The sequence below is a fragment of the Salmo salar genome, chromosome ssa05, assembly GCF_905237065.1.
Source record: "Salmo salar chromosome ssa05, Ssal_v3.1, whole genome shotgun sequence".
Lineage (NCBI taxonomy): Eukaryota > Metazoa > Chordata > Actinopteri > Salmoniformes > Salmonidae > Salmo > Salmo salar.
This window is the reverse complement of record NC_059446.1, coordinates 79,442,405-79,463,986: the sequence shown is the minus strand read 5'-3', so window position 1 is coordinate 79,463,986 and position 21,582 is coordinate 79,442,405. Positions and strand designations below refer to the sequence as shown.

Here is a 21,582-nt window from a genome sequence, read left to right as displayed (position 1 = left end):
GCAAAGCACTTTGACACATACAACAACACAGAGTTACACATGGAGTAAAACAAACATACAGTCAATAATACAGTAGAAAAATAAGTCTATATACAATGTGAGCAAATGAGGTGAGGTAAGGGAGGTAAAGGCAAAAAAAGGCCATAGTGGCGAAGTACATACAATATAGCCAGTAAAACACTGGAATGGTAGATTTGCAGTGGAAGAAAGTGCAAAGTAGAAATAGAAATAATGGGGTGCAAAGGAGCAAAATAAATAAATAAATACAGTAGGGGAAGAGGTAGTTGTTTGGGCTAAATTATAGATGGGCTATGTACAGGTGCAGTAATATGTGAGCTGCTCTGACAGCTGGTGCTTAAAGCTAGTGAGGGAGATAAGCGTTTCCAGTTTCAGAGATTTTTGTAGTTTGTTCCAGTCATTGGCAGCAGAGAACTGGAAGGAGAGGCGGCCGAAGGAGGAATTAGCTTTGGGGGTGACCAGAGAGATATACCTGCTGGAGCGCGTGCTACAGGTGGGTGCTGCTATGGTGACCAGTGAGCTGAGATAAGGGGGGACCTTACCTAGCAGGGTCTTACATTTACATTTACGTCATTTAGCAGACGCTCTTATCCAGAGCGACTTACAAATTCGTGCATTCACCTTATGATATCCAGACTTGTAGATGACCTGGAGCCAGTGGGTTTGGCGACGAGTATGAAGCGAGGGCCAGCCAACGAGAGCTTGTAGGTCGCAGTGGTGGGTAGTATGTGGGGCTTTGGTAAAGATATAATGTGGTTTTATTATCTGGTTAATGTGTTATTAAAGATATAATGTGGTTTTATTATCTGGTTAATGTGTTATTAAAGATATAATGTGGTTTTATTATCTGGTTAATGTGTTATTAAAGGTAAAATGTGGTTTGATTTTCTGGCTAATGTGTTATTAAAGGTAAAATGTGGTTTGATTTTCTGGTTAATGTGTTATTAAAGATATAATGTGGTTTGATTTTCTGGTTAATGTGTTATTAAAGGTATAATGTGGTTTTATTTTCTGGTTAATGTGTTATTAAAGATATAATGTGGTTTTATTATCTGGTTAATGTGTTATTAAAGGTAAAATGTGGTTTGATTTTCTGGTTAATGTGTTATTAAAGGTAAAATGTGGTTTGATTTTCTGATTAATGTGTTATTAAAGATATAATGTGGTTTGATTTTCTGGTTAATGTGTTATTAAAGATATACTGTGGTTTCATTATCTGGTTAAAGTGTTATTACAAGTATATTTGTGCTTTTAATATTTAATAGTTGCAGGGGGAAATTGACCCCAATTTTGCCAATTTAAGGTAACCACCCACCCCAGAGCTGGTGATGAGCATTTGAAATGAAGCATTTTGACAGTCTGATTTGAAAGGCAGGGTGAACCTCTAATCTGTTTGAGGCGAAGCACCTACCTGCACATTCTGGGTTTTCCTCATTAAAATTCACTGCAAAATCATGGGAAACCTGGAGGAAGATGAAAAATATGGACTTTGATCATCATGGAACAGTGAGTCAAAAGAACACACACACACACACACACACACACACACACACACACACACACACACACACACACACACACACACACACACACACACACACACACACACACACACACACACACACACACACACACACACACACACACACACACACACACACACACACACACACACACACACACACACACACACACACACACACACACACACACACACACACGCATGCACACTAACACAGAGTTGGCCAGACGCAATCAATCACACAATCAAATTTAAAAGTCGATTGATGCATTTTTGTGGGTTGGATAATTAGCATAGTTGCGAGCCATGGCACCCCCCCTCCCATCCTCTCTGGACCAGAGGCAGCATCATGTGTCAGCCAGCGGGAGCACCAGTCACCCAGGCAGAATGTCAATTATTTCCTGCTGGGCACAGTTTAGAGACTCAGAAAGTCAATCCAGCTGTAAAGAACCCTGGGCTGGACAGGCCCATTCTGTGTGACAGAACAGAGCAGAGCAGAGGCCAGCGGGGGCCAGCGGGGGCTTTCGTAATCACTACAGAAGCAGGAGAGCAGAGCCAGAGTCTCATCTCGTCTCATCTCGTCACAGGAGTGATTACAACACCCTGCTGAGGCTGAGCCATAGCACAACTCTGTGAAAAATACAGTTGCAAATTACCTTGAAGTCGGGCGGAATCTGAGCACCGAAGCCAAACGCTGGGAACATTTTGTCACTGGATTGAAATGCATGCAGGGACAGAAAACAAAAGAGTGATTAGAATTTGAGCGATGGCACACTTGATTCTGAGCCAGGGATTGTTATCTGAATCACATGCCCATAAACAAGTCCATTCTGCTGGCGACCCAGGACTACCATGGGCTCTGAATGACTTCTCATTTACATAACCTCTGAGTCACTAGAGAACTAGAGGAAACTTTCACACACAAACTTTGAAAAGTTATTTTTTCAGGAGAGGAGGAATCAACATTGAAGTCACAAGCAACAGTCATTGCACAACATTTTACATAATACCTGTTAACGAATGGCTGAGTGTGATTGGCCTCACCTGTCGTAATCCTGGCAGATCTCCCCTACAGCGACCAGGGCTTTGAGGTACTCGTTAGGCTGGTATGGGTGGATGTAGTGTAGGGAGCAGCTGTTGTGAGGATCCCCATTCGAGGCGGTGAAATCAATAGCTACCTGGGAAGACAAGTGGCAATCAAAGGGGTTTGACTCCAATTACCTCAAATGTATGCACCTTCCCTTTACACCTCTCACTCTGACACATACACCATCCCACCTTCCCTTTACACCTTTCCCTCACTCTGACACATACACCATCCCACCTTCCCTTTACACCGCTCACTCTGACACATACACCATCCCACCTTCCCTTTACACCTTTCCCTCACTCTGACACATACACCATCCCACCTTCCCTTTACACCTCTCACTCTGACAAATACACCATCCCACCTTCCCTTTACACCTCTCCATCGCTCTGACATATACACCGTCCCACCTTCCCTTTACACCTCTCCCTCACTCTGACACATACACCATCCCACCTTCCCTTTACACCTCTCACTCTGACAAATACAGTACACCATCCCACCTTCCCTTTACACCTCTCCATCGCTCTGACACATATACCATCCCACCTTCCCTTTACACTGCTCACTCTGACACATACACCATCCCACCTTCCCTTTACACCTCTCCCTCACTCTGACACATATACCATCCCAACTTTCCTTCACACCTCTCCCTCACTCTGACACATACACCATCCCACCTTCCCTTTACACCTCTCACTCTGACAAATACACCATCCCACCTTCCCTTTACACCTCTCCATCGCTCTGACATATACACCGTCCCACCTTCCCTTTACACCTCTCCCTCACTCTGACACATACACCATCCCACCTTCCCTTTACACCTCTCACTCTGACAAATACAGTACACCATCCCACCTTCCCTTTACACCTCTCCATCGCTCTGACACATATACCATCCCACCTTCCCTTTACACTGCTCACTCTGACACATACACCATCCCACCTTCCCTTTACACCTCTCCCTCACTCTGACACATATACCATCCCAACTTTCCTTCACACCTCTCCCTCACTCTGACACATACACCATCCCAACTTCCCTTTACACCTCTCCCTCAATCTGACACATACACCATCCCGACTTTCCTTTACACCTCTCCCTCACTCTGACACATACACCATCCCACCTTCCCTTTACACCGCTCATTCTGACACATACACCATCCCACCTTCCCTTTACACCGCTCACTCTGACACATACATCATCCCAACTTTCCTTTACACCTCTCCCTCAATCTGACACATACACCATCCCACCTTCCCTTTACACCGCTCACTCTGACACATACACCATCCCAACTTTCCTTTACACCTCTCCCTCAATCTGACACATACACCATCCCACCTTCCCTTTACACCTCTCACTCACTCTGACACATACACCATCCCACCTTCCCTTTACAACTCTCCCTCACTCTGACACACACAGCATCTCACTCTGTCTGCTCTGATATCCTCTTCTACTCTGTTGGGCTTGTTCCCCCCTCTCTCTTTTGTCATCTCTTATTCTTTTTCTCCTCATTTAAAATCAGTAATCTCTTTGATTCTTTCTCTCACGTCTGTGATCAATGGATACATTGTTCCTCGTTAGAAACGGTTAGAGGCAGAACGTTTCTCATCTGTTGTTCAGCCTGTTACAGAGAGAGAGCCTAACACTCTCACCAAGGGATCTGAAGGAAGTATGGAGCCCATTTAAATGTCAACATCAACCACGGTCGCCTTTAAGGTGGTAGGAATAAAAGGAAAAGTTAATGTGTCATAAGAGCAAACACTTCCTGATCAATTAAGTGTATCTCAATAAGACATTCCTTGAGACGTAGTTTCATACAAACACTATTTACAGGCAGGGGGCAGAGGGCATCCCTTAACCAGCAAAACAACAGATAATTAGAACCCACATGTTCACAGCTTAGAGAAAGGGATTCTTGAAAAGCTGCAGCTAATGGCAGAGGTTTGCTTCCCAGGTGGTGAAAATGAACCATTCTAACTATCAGAACAATAGAGGATTATTTGCATTAGCTCCCTAAACTAATGCCTAGGCTTAAGCTCGGCAGGCTAACTCAGTCTTGTGGCACACAGATGACCCTGGTTAAAACCCAGTCTGTCACATATACGTCACCCAACTAAAAGGAAAATAATGAGGGCAGTGACATTTTTTTCAAGTCATATGCATTATTTTGTGTATTTGAATACATTTTAGCATCCTGTGTGTGAATGTGTGAGGCATGCATGTTAGTGAGTGTCAGTGTGAACTCACTGTAAACTGGATCTGACAGCCTCCCATGATGTAATCCAGGAAGGAGTGCATCTTGATGATCTGTGGATGGGAGACAGCAGTTGAGGGCGGGGGAACTCAGCTATCCACAGTGAGAATTGGCACCAATCACTTTGGGATGACATGGCGGACACAGTAACTGACCACTTACGAGCATCTTATCCCTTATTCCAGCCTATTACAAAGCCGCTAGTTTAGCATGTTAGCCATTAGCTTTGAGAAAGCAGCTGGCTGTGTGTGTTGTCCATTATGTCTCTGTTTCAACTGGTGTCACATGTTGGCCAGTGTTGGGAAATATCAGAGAGGAAGAGGCAAAGTGAGAGGATTTACTCCGGCCAAAATCTGTCTACGTGAGATAAGCCTTTTTTTGGTCTATGAGAGCGTGTCGAATTTTTGAGGCTTATTTAATCTAACAGAAGTTCAATAATGTTTAGGCTGTTACAAATTATATAAGTGGATGAACGTGGCATTCCGGCAACTTTAAGAAATTCAACTTAATTGTGTCTGTTGTTCACACACGTATCTGCCCTCTCATTAGCTAGAATGGTCCCACTTGATCTCGCCTCCTCCCACCTGCCTCCCATCTTTGAGAACATGTAAACTCAGCAAAAAAAGAAACGTCCTCTCACTGTCAACTGCATTTATTTTCAGCAAACTTAACGTGCAAATATTTGTTTAACTTCTTTGGGCTAGGGGGCAGTATTTTGACATCCGGATGAAAAACGTGCCCAAAGTAAACTGCCTGCTACTCAGGCCCAGAAGCTAGGATATGCATATAGATTGGTAGATTTGGATAGAAAACGCTCTAAAGTTTCTAAAACTGTTACAATTATGTCTGTGAGTATAACAGAACTTATTTGGCAGGCGAAACCCTGAGGACAAACCATCCAGGAAATGTTTTGTTGTTGAGGTGACTCTGTTTTCAATTGGATTTCTATGTGTATCTAGATTTATAAGGCACTTGCTTGCAGTTCCTATCGCTTCCACTGGATGTCAACAGTCTTTAGAAATTGGTTGATGTTTTTCTTTAGAGAAATGAAGAAGTACGGCAGTTCAGAACGAGGGTCCAGCCTAGTGCACTCTAATGTTTTGATGCGCACTCCAGGTCACACGCTTCACGTTGTTTTTATCCGGTATTGAACACCGTTTATCCCGTCTTAAATTTTATCGATTATTTACGTTAAAAAAGACCTAAAGTTGTATTAGGAAAGTTGTTTCAAATGTTTGGACAGAGTTTACAGGTAACTTATTAGATATTTTGAAGTCATGCTGGGCGAGTTGGAACCAGTGTTTTTCTGAATCAAACGCGCCAAATAAATGGACATTTTGGAGATATAACGATGGAATTAATCGAACAAAAGGACCATTTGTGATGTTTATGGGACATATTCGAGTGCCAACAGAAGAAGTTCATCAAAGGTAAGGCATGAATTAAATCGTTATTTCTGACTTTTGTGTCGCGCCTGGTAGGTTGAAATCTGATTTTCATGTGTTGGTATGCTGGGCGCTGTCCTCAGATTATCGCATGGTTTGCTTTCGCCGTAAAGCCTTTTTGAAATCTGACACAGTGGCTAGATTAAAGAGAAGTTAAGCTTTAATTTGGTGTGTTGCACTTGTGAATGTATGAAAGTTAAATATTTTTTATAATTCTTTTTGAATTTGGCGCTCTGCCATTTCACCGGATGTTGTCAAATCGATCCCGTTAACGGGAGTTGAACCCAAAGAAGTTAAACATAACAAGATTCAACAACTGAAACATAAACTGAACAAGTTCCACAGACATGTGACTAACAGAAATGGAATAATGTGTCCATGAACAAAGGGGGGGTCAAAATCAAAAGTAACAGTCGATATCTGGTGTGGCCACCAGCTGCATTAAGTACTGCAGTGCATCTCCTCCTCATGGACTGCACCAGATTTGCCAGTTCTTGCTGTGAGATGTTACCCTACTCTTCCACCAAGGCACCTGCAAGTTCATGGACATTTCTGGGGGGAATGGCCCTATCCCTCACCCTCCGATCCAACAGGTCCCAGAGATGTGCTCAATGGGATTGACATCCGGGCTCTTCGCTGGCCATGGCAGAACACTGACATTCCTGTCTTGCAGGAAATCATGCACAGAACGAGCAGTATGGCTGGTGTCATTGTCATGCTGGAGGGTCATGTCAGGATGAGCCTCCACGAAGGGTACCACATGAGGGAGGAGGATGTCTTCCATGTAACGCACAGCGTTAAGATTGCCTGCAATGACAACAAGCTCAGTCCGATGATGGTGTAACACATCCCCCAAGACCACTACGGACCCTCCACCTCCAAATTAATCCTGCTACAGAGTACAGGCCTCGGTGTAACGCTCAGTGAAGAGCACTTTGTGCCAGTCCTGTCTGGTCCAGCGACGGTGGGTTTGTGCCCATAGGCGACGTTGTTGCCGGTGATGTCTGGTGAGGACCTGCCTTACAACAGGCCCACAAGCCCTCAGTCCAGCCTCTCTCAGCCTATTGCGGACAGTCTGAGCACTGATGGAGGGATTGTGCATTCCTGGTGTAACTCGGGCAGTTGTTGTTGCCATCCTGTACCTGTCCCACAGGTGTTGTCACATCTGCTCCCGCTATTTCCTCCCCCTGGCGCTTGAGGGGGCCAGGTTGCCCTGCATCATGCACTCCTGCCATCCATCATGCACACCTGCCTCCCCTCGTCATGCGCATCAGAGTTACTGGACTCACCTGGACTCACTTATCACCTGTTCATTTCCTCCCCTATATTTGTCAGCTCCCCAGCTCTGTGCCCCGTTGCTGCATTGTATTGTTTTTAGTCGTTAGTATTAGTTTACTGATGCTGTTCCTGTCTCGTTCCATGTCCGTTATTTATTAAATGTTTTACTCCCCGTACCTGCTTTGTCTCTCCAGCGTCAACTCATGTGACAGGTGTGATGTTCGGATGTACCGATCCTGTGCAGGTGTTGTTACACATGGTCTGCCACTGTGAGGACGATCAGCTGTCCGTCCTGTCTCCCTGTAGCGCTGTCTTAGGCGTCTCACAGTATGGACATTGCCATTTATTGCCCTGGCCACATCTGCAGTTCTCATGCCTCCTTGCAGCATGCCTAAGGCACGTTCACGCAGATGAGCAGGGACCCTGGACATCTTTTTTTTGTGTTTTTCAGAGACAGTAGAAAGGCCTCTTTAGTGTCCTAAGTTTTCATAACTGTGACCTTAATTGCCTACCATCTATAAGCTGTTAGTGTCTTAACGACCATTCCACAGGTGCATGTTCATTAATTGTTTATGGTTCATTGAACAAGCATGGGAAACAGTGTTTAAACCCTTTACAATGAAGATCTGTGAAGTTATTTGGATTTTTACTAATTACCTTTGAAAGACAGAGTCCTGAAAAAGGGCCGTTTCTTTTTTTGCTGAGTTTATTTCCTTTGTTGGAGCGGTCACTCGACTATCTTCTCAATATAATAGATAATCTTGGTAAGTAGCAATATGCCAATAAAGACACTGAGAAAGGCCAGCACTTATTTAATGGGAATCTGTCTGCATTTAAAAACAACATTAGCTATTCCACAGTGTCTCCATGCAGACATAGTTGTCCCCAAAATGACACTAATTTTAAGGCCATCTGTGGGTTCAGCAGATGGAAGAAATGTCATATTAGTCAGATTCCATCTGATCACAACCGTCCTTCACATCCATAACAGCAACAGGATGATAAATGTTCTGGAACTGTCTGCCAATGAGACTTAGACATCAGGTTAGAGAAAGTGGTGGGCGGAGGAAGGATGGAATGAGTGTGTGAATGAGAGCGAGTTGTGAATCACCTTGCACTGATTGAGAATGACGATACCAGAGTTCTTGTAATTCTTCTTCTTGATCTGATACTTGGGGTTTATACACTCCCATTGGACCTGGCGTTGATCAAATATAGAAAAACACTATCACAATAAGTACAGTATCATCCCTACAGTATGTGACTTGGTGGAGGGAGACTGACTGTGCTAAACAGAGATTAAAAGCATCATAAAAAAATGACAGAATTGATAGACTATATCGTCCCATTGGATAACATGGAGCGATGGTAGTGGAGGCCAGACAATGGAGTGAAAGAAAACAATATGATCCACAGCAATGAGAAGTGGCAAGGAAATGATACTGTAGAGTGTGTTAGGGAGAATAGTTAGCAAATCCAACAGCCTGACGAGGTTTGGTTTCTGGATTGTTTGTTCGTCACTAATGAGGGGAGCGTTATCAATTCATGACTGTACAGATTAGACCAGTCATTTCAATCTGCTGCTCTAAAACAGAAAACAGCTCCTGTGTTAAAATCCACCACTTTTCCTCTAAGAGTCATGGGAGAGAAAAACAAAACATCTGTCACCTAATCGTCTCAGGGACAGTCTGTCCGTGCTGTTCTCAGTCGTTCACTTTAGCTTACAAAACCAATTATATAACCATTATCGTAAAAGTGTAGACCCAACTAGTTGTAGCTAATAATGCAGGTAATGGGTAAAAAAAAACTAGATATCTCCATCAGCCAAATCACCAGTTTCAGTAGGAGTCAGCAACCCTTGTGTATCCTACAGCATATGTGGCATTGGAGTCTAATGAAACGGGCCTTAGTGTAACGGGTTTAATGCCAGCAGGTCCTGCAGTCTTCTTAAATTCCATGAAGGAGCCAATTAGTGGTGTGACCGGCCTTTAAAAGCATGCTGCGTTTGAGGCCCGAGCACCGTAGGGTTTATTTAGACTACGAAGTGAGCCACATTGTAATATAATTAGCCTAGAAGCCTCAGCCTGGAGCTCCTTTTGTGTGCTAATGAAGACACAGCTGTCTGCCTGGGCCGGTCGGCGTGATGAAGGAGAGCCGTCCAGTGTTGCACGGCCGTACGGGTTGTCACCAGTCATCCTCACCATGAACGTCGACAAATGAAATGCATTCTTTCTTGTTCTTGTTCCAAGGGAAGCTGTTCGGTTTGCAAAACTCTGGACATTAGGTAAATGCCTTTAAAAAGAAAACACTAGAGCATGGCTTAAACCAAAAGGCATTATGCAGAACTCGTAAAAACCAAACATAAAACTTCAAATGTCTTAAAACAGTCTCCTCAAACTGTCTCTTTAAGTGGTGATGAAGGCTGATCTCTATTAAAAGAGTAAAAAATAAATATGTCTATATCAAAGTGCCTTCAATTGAAATCCAGGTAAAGTACCCTTTGACCTTTCAAACATCACTGAGAGTCATGGCTCAACAGAAAAGTTTTAACGGTATCCTTGGAATGTCCCAACTATGATGTCATCCCATTGAAGTTGAAATTTGAAACGGTTAAGGCAAGGGTTATGGTTAAGGTTAGGGTGAGGGTAGGGGTTAAGGTTAGGGTAGGGATGTCCCAAGGATGCCGAATAGCACTAACCATGGCTCAATGGATCCATTACCAAGCATTCTGAGCTGGAAGGAAACAGCAAGGATTCTTTCCCAAACACACCAGGCAGGACAGAACTTTCACTCTCCCACACTCTTGTCCTCCATACAGTGAAGGAGAGAGTGCTGATTTCTGAATTACACTGGCACAGAGAGAGAGAAAGAGGGGACAGTGGCTACCGGATGATGGGGAGGCTCCTGGCTGAGAGAGATCCATTGTCATTTGTTTGGTTTTTACTGAAGGATTCTGTCCTACTCTTCCATGTGGAGCGCTGCATTTGGTCACGTCCCCCAGAGAGAGGAAGCTACCCACTGGCCACGTCCCTCAGAGAGAGGAAACTACCTTCTGGTTACATCCCCCAGAGAGAGGAAGCTACTCTCTGAGAGAGGATGCTACCCTCTGGTCACATCCCCCAGAGAGAGGATGCTACCCTCTGGTCACATCCCCCAGAGAGAGGATGCTACCCTCTGGTCACATCCCCCAGAGAGAGGACGCTAGATAAACCTTCAGAGGAGTTGGATGAAAACAAATCTCCAGTCGGCAACCCACATGAGCTCTGCCTCTCTAACCCACTTTCTCTCTGCTCTGACATATCATCTGGAGAGACATACTTTGCAGTGAGTACAGAACCATATCAGAGTCTGATTCCTACAGTCTGATAAGTCTTAGGTATATAATAATGACCCTGTTTCCAGATGGGCTAGTAAAATGAGTAGGTAGATGTACACCCCAAAAAAGTTTGTGACTTAATTTTTTTTTTTTCTCATTCGACAAATTCCAGATGCTACAAGCATGATGATAATGAAAAGATATCGACGCATTGTCACATTGTATAAATGATTGGAGACAAGCGCAGGAATACGTAATAGAGGGTTTTAATACTCCACCCAAATTACACAACATCCCATGAAAGGCACGGGGACGAAGCCCAAAACAAACACGTAAACAAACACATAGGGATGTAACCCAAAGAAAAGAACGAGGTTAAACCTCTAATAAATACACAGGACGAGACACGGAATAACAATGCACGGGACGAGACCAGTAATTACACTGCAAGGGACCCGTAATAACAATTGCATAAAACACGCAGCACGAACGCCAAAACACAGGTACTCACAGGACCAACAGACATGGTAACAATAATCGACCAGGACAATGGGGAACAGAGGGCACATATATACAATTACTCATCAGGAAAAATGGTAACCAGGAATGCGTAATTAGACAGTTCAGTGAAGCCTAGAAGGCCAGTGATGTAGAACTCCGGAACTGGTGCACGGAATGAGCAGCAGTACCGGGGGAATTCGTGACAGGCATCTAGAAATGTAAATTTTACAAACCTGATTGATGCCCTCGCTACCTAAAAGAAAAACACCCAATGCTATCTAAAAAAACAGCCAACCCCACTTATAAACTCACACAACACCTGTACAGCCTACCTGTCTCCCATCCATTGCCCCTCTCATCTCTTTGAATGTGGCCTGATATTCACCAATATAGTCATGCTTCCCATTGGAGTCCCAGTCCCACACTGTGCACTGATAGAGAGAGAGAGAGAGAGAGAGAGAGAGAGAGAGAGAGAGAGAGAGAGAGAGAGAGAGAGAGAGAGAGAGAGAGAGAGAGAAGAGAAGAGAAGAGAGAAAGAGTAGGTTAGAAAAAGGGATTTCAGTTAATGATCAAATACTACAGTGTCAATATGAACATATCACCTAACCTATCTGTGAATGCTGCAGTTGAACAAGATCTCCAGACTGAATGTGACTAACTTTGTGGTGTCATGTAGATTCTGGCATGGTTGAAAGTTCTTCCCCTGGTGTTCACACTCATTACAACTCACTGGGACCAGTTTCAGAAAACTAGAGCAGACTCCCCTGTGATGCTTCTCCATTAATAAATCAGTAAGGCGACATTTCTGGAGTTTTAATAGTCTCATGAAATATAGAATTGAGGATGTGAAAGAAGGCTTTTGACGAAAGACAGAGAGATAGAGCATTGCATTTGTGTGTGCGTGTATGTTTATTTTGTTTAACATTATACATTTTTAAATGAATTACTACACTTAATTTTTAAGCACACGTTTTATCATAATTTCTTATAAAAAGATCTGTCAGTGGTATTTTGCAGAGGTGGAACACTAACTGGACCAGGCAAAGAGTACCCCCTCAACCCCCCTCCCTTTTCTCCTTAGTAAGTGGTTTCTTCCAAGGTGCGCCACCGAGCAAAGATATGCTAGGCAGGTCGCTAGATACTCTTGTGCATGCAGACAGTATCGTCAGTTGAGGAGGAGAGAGAGTGTTGAGTTACATGCACAGCGTTTGATTTGATGAGGGTGAACCTTCACCCCAGCCTGAGGTCCTGAGCGCTCTTGAGCAGGTTTTCATCAAGGATCTCTCTGTGCTCCATTCATCTTTTCCTCGATCCTGCTTGTCTCCCAGTCCCTGCTGCTAAAAAACATCCCCACAGCATGATGCTCCCACCACCGTGCTTCACCGCCAGACATGACGCTTGGAATTCAGGCTAAAGAGTTAAATCTTGGTTTCATCAGACCAGAGAATCTTGTTTCTAATGGTCTGAGAGTCTTAGCTGCCTTTTGGCAAACTCCAAGCGGGCTTTTATATGCCTTTTACTCAGGAGTGGCTTCCGTCTGGCCACTCTACCATAAAGGCCTGATTGGTGGAGTGCTGCAGAGATGATTGTCCTTCTGGAAGGTTCTCCCATCTCTACGGAGGATCTCTGGAGCTCTGTCAGAGTCACCATTGGGTTCTTGGTCACCTCCCTGACCAAGGGCTTTCTCCCCCGATTGCTCAGTTTGGCCAGGCGGCCAGCTCTAGGAAGAGTCTTGGTGGTTAAGAATGATGGAGGCCACTGTGTTCTTGGGGACCTTCAATGCTGATAAACTTCCCCAGATCTATGCCTCAACACAATCCTGTCTCGGAGCTCTATGGACAATTATTTTGACCTCATGGCTTGTTTTTTGCTCTGATATACACTGTCAACTGTGGGACCTTATATAGACAGGTGTGTGCCTTTCCAAATCATGTCCAATCAATTTAATTTACCACAGGTGGACTCCAATCAAGTTGTAGAAACATCTCAAGGATGATCAATGGAAACAGGATGCACCTGAGCTCAATTTCGAGTCTCATAGCAAAGGGTCCTAATACTTATGTAAATAAGATATTTCTGTTTTTTACTTTTAATAAACTTGCAACATTTCTAAAAAACAGTTTTTGCTTTGTCAATATGGGGTATTGTGTGTAGATTGATGAGGATTTTTATTTACTTAAATATTTTTAAAATAAGGCTGTAACATAACAAAATGTGGAAAAAGGGATGGGGTCTGAATACTTCCGAATGCACTGTATATACAGTAACAGTGTGGCAGTTGTACTAAACTCCTAAGGCATAACATTTGGCATAGAATCAATGTGCATCATTCATTAAAATGACATTTGAACAGGTAAAGAGGTATGCTTAGATAACCTTCTTTTTTCACTTCTTTTTTTTGTACATAGTATTAGTGTCACGCCCTGACCATAGAGATCCTTATTATTCTCTATGTTTGGTTAGGTCAGGGTGTGACTCGGGTGGGGAAGTCTATGTTTTCTGTGTCTTTGTTTTTTGGGCCAGTGTGGTTCCCAATCAGAGGCAGCTGTCTATCGTTGTCTCTGATTGGGAATCATACTTAGGCAGCCGGTTTTCCACCTGTGTTTGTGGGAGGTTGTTTTCTGTTTAGCACCTGAGCCTGACAGAACTGTGCGCTTTCGTTTTTTCACCGTTTGTTATTTTGTTTGAGTGTGTTGTGAAATAAATTATCATGAACACTTACCACGCTGCGCCTTGGTCCACTTCTCCTTCTAACAACGAGCGTTACAATTAGGCATAATGATTATGGCTCTAGATTGCAGAACAAGCTGTTTCACTTGTTCGAAAAACACTAAATCCTCAGAATTAGAGAGGTTGGCTGGCCAGTCCCACACACACACACAGCCTTCATCCTCACGTACCTCTAAAATAATGGGTGCATGACGCCCCTGTTTGTGTGTGTGTGTGTGTGTCTAGGTTTCACATGGATCATAGATAAATAAAAGTGTCATAACCGTGGCCTTGTAACGTCTGTTTAATAAATTTGTGTTCAATTAATGCTCTTGTATTATACAGTTTGTGATAAGGAGGTTAACCTGAGCTAACATTAACAGCATCTTGTGAAAAGTCCCATTGGAGGGGAAGACATTTTATTATCCATTAAAACTAGAGGCATATTAACTCCACAGGGAATCATTCACTATCACTGCCTCTGACACCCACACACACACATACACCCACACACACCCACACATCCACCCACCCACACACCCACATACACCCACACCCCTGAGACTCCTCATTGGGCTTGGCAAGGAGAGCTAAATTGGTGTCTTTTCTACACGACTCTCTTTTCCTCTGGTGAAAGGCTCAACCAATTGGGTAGCTGTCCAATTAACAAGAAGGGATATTCAGGGGGCAGGGATGTTGAAGGGGAGGGCGGGACTTTCATCCAAAACCATTAGCTTCCCTCATTAACTAGACAGAACTAGAAGAGCTGGGTCATATGGAAACTGCTTCAATATCAGAATACTGACATTATGATGATATTATTATGCTACTATTATGATGCTACCATTATGGTCTACTATTATGATGCTACCATTATGATGCTACCATTATGGTCTACTATTATGATGCTACTATTATGGTCTACTATTATGATGCTACTATTATGATACTACTATTATGATGCTACCATTATGGTCTACTATTATGATGCTACCATTATGATGCTACCATTATGGTCTACTATTATGATGCTACTATTATGATGCTACCATTATGGTCTACTATTATGATGATACTATTATGATGCTACCATTATGGTCAACTATTATGATGCTACCAATATGATGCTACCATTATGGTCTACTATTATGATGCTACTATTATGATACTACTATTATGATGCTACCATTATGGTCTACTATTATGATGCTACCATTATGATGCTACCATTATGGTCTACTATTATGATGCTACTATTATGATGCTACCATTATGGTCTACTATTATGATGCTACTATTATGATGCTACCATTATGGTCTACTATTATGATGCTACCATTATGATGCTACCATTATGGTCTACTATTATGATGCTACTATTATGATTCTACCATTATGATGCTACCATTATGGTCTACTATTATGATGCTACCATTATGGTCTACTATTATGATGCTACCATTATGGTCTACCATTGATGCTACCATTATGGTCTACTATTATAATGTTACCATTATGGTGTACCATTATGATGCTACCATTATGGTCTACTACTATGATGCTACTATTATAATGCTACCATTATGTGCTACTATTATGATGCCACCATTATGGTCTACTATTATGATGCTACCATTATGGCCTACCATTATGTGCTACTATTATGATGCTACCGTTATGGTCTACTATTATAATACTACTATTATGATGCTACCATTATGTGTTACTATTATGATGCCACCATTATGGTCTAGTATTATGATGCTACCATTATGGTCTACTACTTTGATGCTACTATTATGGTCTACTATTATGATGCTACTATTATGACACTACTATTATGATGCTACCATTATGGTCTACTATTATGATGCTACCATTATGATGCTACCATTATGGTCTACTATTATGATGCTACTATTATGATGCTACCATTATGGTCTACTATTATGATGATACTATTATGATGCTACCATTATGGTCAACTATTATGATGCTACCAATATGATGCTACCATTATGGTCTACTATTATGATGCTACTATTATGATACTACTATTATGATGCTACCATTATGGTCTACTATTATGATGCTACCATTATGATGCTACCATTATGGTCTACTATTATGATGCTACTATTATGATGCTACCATTATGGTCTACTATTATGATGCTACTATTATGATGCTACCATTATGGTCTACTATTATGATGCTACCATTATGATGCTACCATTATGGTCTACTATTATGATGCTACTATTATGATTCTACCATTATGATGCTACCATTATGGTCTACTATTATGATGCTACCATTATGGTCTACTATTATGATGCTACCATTATGGTCTACCATTGATGCTACCATTATGGTCTACTATTATAATGTTACCATTATGGTGTACCATTATGATGCTACCATTATGGTCTACTACTATGATGCTACTATTATAATGCTACCATTATGTGCTACTATTATGATGCCACCATTATGGTCTACTATTATGATGCTACCATTATGGCCTACCATTATGTGCTACTATTATGATGCTACCGTTATGGTCTACTATTATAATACTACTATTATGATGCTACCATTATGTGTTACTATTATGATGCCACCATTATGGTCTAGTATTATGATGCTACCATTATGGTCTACTACTTTGATGCTACTATTATGATGCTACCATTATGGTCTACTATTATGATGCTACTATTATGGTCTACTATTATGATGCTACTATTATGATACTACTATTATGATGCTACCATTATGGTCTACTATTATGATGCTACCATTATGATGCTACCATTATGGTCTACTATTATGATGCTACTATTATGATGCTACCATTATGGTCTACTATTATGATGATACTATTATGATGCTACCATTATGGTCAACTATTATGATGCTACCAATATGATGCTACCATTATGGTCTACTATTATGATGCTACTATTATGATACTACTATTATGATGCTACCATTATGGTCTACTATTATGATGCTACCATTATGATGCTACCATTATGGTCTACTATTATGATGCTACTATTATGATGCTACCATTATGGTCTACTATTATGATGCTACTATTATGATGCTACCATTATGGTCTACTATTATGATGCTACCATTATGATGCTACCATTATGGTCTACTATTATGATGCTACTATTATGATTCTACCATTATGATGCTACCATTATGGTCTACTATTATGATGCTACCATTATGGTCTACTATTATGATGCTACCATTATGGTCTACCATTGATGCTACCATTATGGTCTACTATTATAATGTTACCATTATGGTGTACCATTATGATGCTACCATTATGGTCTACTACTATGATGCTACTATTATAATGCTACCATTATGTGCTACTATTATGATGCCACCATTATGGTCTACTATTATGATGCTACCATTATGGCCTACCATTATGTGCTACTATTATGATGCTACCGTTATGGTCTACTATTATAATACTACTATTATGATGCTACCATTATGTGTTACTATTATGATGCCACCATTATGGTCTAGTATTATGATGCTACCATTATGGTCTACTACTTTGATGCTACTATTATGATGCTACCATTATGGTCTACTATTATGATGCTACTATTATGATGCTACCATTATGGTCTACTATTATGATGCTACCAATATGATGCTACCATTATGGTCTACTATTATGACGCTACCATTATGATGCTACCATTATGGTCTACTATTATGATGCTACTATTATGATACTACTATTATGATGCTACCATTATGGTCTACTATTATGATGCTACCATTATGATGCTACCATTATGGTCTACTATTATGATGCTACCATTATGGTCTACTATTATGATGCTACCAATATGATGCTACCATTATGGTCTACTATTATGATGCTACTATTATGATACAACTATTATGATGCTACCATTATGGTCTACTATTATGATGCTACTATTATGATGCTACCATTATGGTCTACTATTATGATGCTACTATTATGATGCTACCATTATGGTCTACTATTATGATGCTACTATTATGATGCTACCATTATGGTCTACTATTATGATGCTACCATTATGATGCTACCATTATGGTCTACTATTATGATGCTACTATTATGATTCTACCATTATGATTCTACCATTATGGTCTACTATTATGATGCTACCATTATGGTCTACTATTATTATGCTACCATTATGGTCTACCATTATGATGCTACCATTATGGTCTACTATTATAATGTTACCATTATGGTGTACCATTATGATGCTACCATTATGGTCTACTACTATGATGCTAAAGTTATAATGCTACCATTATGTGCTACTATTATGATGCCACCATTATGGTCTACTATTATGATGCTACCATTATGGCCTACCATTATGTGCTACTATTATGATGCTACCGTTATGGTCTACTATTATAATACTACTATTATGATGCTACCATTATGTGCTACTATTATTATGCCACCATTATGGTCTAGTATTATGATGCTACCATTATGGCCTACTATTATGATGCTACTATTATGATAATACCATTATGTGCTACTATTAAGATGCTACTATTATGATGCTACCATTACTTGCTACTATTATGATGCTACCAATATGTTGGTACCATTATGGTCTACCATTAAGATGCTACTATTATGATACTGCTATTAGGATGCTACCATTATGGTCTACTATTATGATGCTACCATTATGATGCTACCATTATGGTCTACTATTATGATGCTACTATTATGATGCTACCATTATGGTCTACTATTATGATGCTACTATTATGATGCTACCATTATGGTCTACTTTTATGATGCTACCATTATGATGCTACCATTATGGTCTACTATTATGATGCTACCATTATGGTCTACTTTTATGATGCTACTATTATGATGCTACCATTATGGTCTACGATTATGATGCTACCATTATGGTCTACCATTATGTGCTACTATTATGATGCTACCATTATGATGCTACAATTATGGTCTACTATTATAGTGTTACCATTATGATGCTACCATTATGGTCTACTACTATGATGCTACTATTATAATGCTACCATTATGTGCTACTATTATGATGCCACCATTATGGTCTACTATTATGATGCTACCATTATGGCCTACCATTATGTGCTACTATTATGATGCTACCGTTATGGTCTACTATTATGATGCTACCATTATGGCCTACTATTATGATGCTACTATTATGATGCTACCATTATGTGCTACTATTATGATGCTACCAATATGATGCTACCATTATGGTCTACTATTATGATGCTACTATTATGATACTACTATTATGATGCTACCATTATGGTCTACTATTATGATGCTACCATTATGATGCTACCATTATGGTCTACTATTATGATGCTACTATTATGATGCTACCATTATGGTCTACTATTATGATGCTACTATTATGATGCTACCATTAAGGTCTACTATTATGATGCTACCATTATGGTCTACTATTATGATGCTACCATTATGGTCTACCATTATGATGCTACCATTATGGTCTACTATTATAATGTTACCATTATGGTGTACCATTATGATGCTACCATTATGGTCTACTACTATGATGCTACTATTATAATGCTACCATTATGTGCTACTATTATGATGCCACCATTATGGTCTACTATTATGATGCTACCATTATGGCCTACCATTATGTGCTACTATTATGATGCTACCGTTATGGTCTACTATTATAATACTACTATTATGATGCCACCATTATGGTCTAGTATTATGATGCTACCATTATGGCCTACTATTATGATGCTACTATTATGATAATACCATTATGGTCTACTATTATGATGCTACTATTATGATGCTACCATTAAGGTCTACTATTATGATGCTACCATTATGGTCTACTATTATGATGCTACCATTATGGTCTACCATTATGATGCTACCATTATGGTCTACTATTATAATGTTACCATTATGTGCTACTATTATGATGCTACCGTTATGGTCTACTATTATAATACTACTATTATGATGCCACCATTATGGTCTAGTATTATGATGCTACCATTATGGCCTACTATTATGATGCTACTATTATGATGCTACCATTACGTGCTACTATTATGATGCTACCAATATGTTGCTACCATTATGGTCTACTATTAAGATGCTACTATTATGATATTGCTATTAGGATGCTACCATTATGGTCTACTATTATGATGCTACCATTATGATGCTACCATTATGGTCTACTATTATGATGCTACTATTATGATGCTACCATTATGGTCTACTATTATGATGCTACTATTATGATGCTACCATTATGGTCTACTATTATGATGCTACCATTATGATGCTACCATTATGGTCTACTATTATGATGCTACCATTGTGGTCTACTTTTATGATGCTACTATTATGATGCTACCATTATGGTCTACTATTATGATGCTACCATTATGGTCTACCATTATGTGCTACTATTATGATGCTACCATTATGATGCTACAATTATGGTCTACTATTATAGTGTTACCATTATGATGCTACCATTATGGTCTACTACTATGATGCTACTATTATGATGCTACCATTATGTGCTACTATTATGATGCTAATATTATGATGCTACCATTATGGTCTACTATTATGATGCTACCAATATGATGCTACCATTATGGTCTACTATTATGATGCTACTATTATGATACTACTATTATGATGCTACCATTATGGTCTACTATTATGATGCTACCATTATGATGCTACCATTATGGTCTACTATTATGATGCTACTATTATGATGCTACCATTATGGTCTACTATTATGATGCTACTATTATGATGCTACCATTAAGGTCTACTATTATGATGCTACCATTATGATGCTACCATTATGGTCTACTATTATGATGCTACTATTATGATGCTACCATTATGATGCTACCATTATGGACTACTATTACGATGCTACCATTATGGTCTACTATTATGATGCTACCATTATGGTCTACTATTATGATGCTACCATTATGGTGTACCATTATTATGCTACCATTATGGTCTACTACTATGATGCTACTATTATAATGCTACCATTATGTGCTACTATTATGATGCCACCATTATGGTCTACTATTATGATGCTACCATTATGGCCTACCATTATGTGCTACTATTATGATGCTACCGTTATGGTCTACTATTATAATACTACTGTTATGATGCTACCATTATGTGCTACTATTATGATGCCACCATTATGGTCTATTATTATGATGCTACCATTATGGTCTACTACTTTGATGCTACTATTATGATGCTACCATTATGGTCTACTATTATGATGCTACCATTATGGTCTACTATT

General features: G+C 40.4%; 1 protein-coding gene across 2 annotated transcripts in view; it reads right to left on the bottom strand.

The window, feature by feature from the left end:
• The window catches only part of LOC106574842 (copine-4), a 101,367-nt gene that overhangs the window by 23,225 nt on the left and 56,560 nt on the right, over positions 1–21,582 (bottom strand). The window contains exons 8-13 of one of the 2 annotated variants that reach the window (XM_045719060.1): positions 11,776–11,874; positions 8,738–8,824; positions 4,897–4,956; positions 2,585–2,718; positions 2,197–2,251; positions 1,430–1,481 (exon numbers count right to left, since the gene is read on the bottom strand). In XM_045719060.1, the coding sequence (XP_045575016.1) occupies positions 1,430–1,481; positions 2,197–2,251; positions 2,585–2,718; positions 4,897–4,956; positions 8,738–8,824; positions 11,776–11,874 (487 nt within the window). The remainder of the gene's footprint in view (positions 1–1,429; positions 1,482–2,196; positions 2,252–2,584; positions 2,719–4,896; positions 4,957–8,737; positions 8,825–11,775; positions 11,875–21,582) is intronic. The other variant, XM_045719061.1, reaches the window with a different exon arrangement.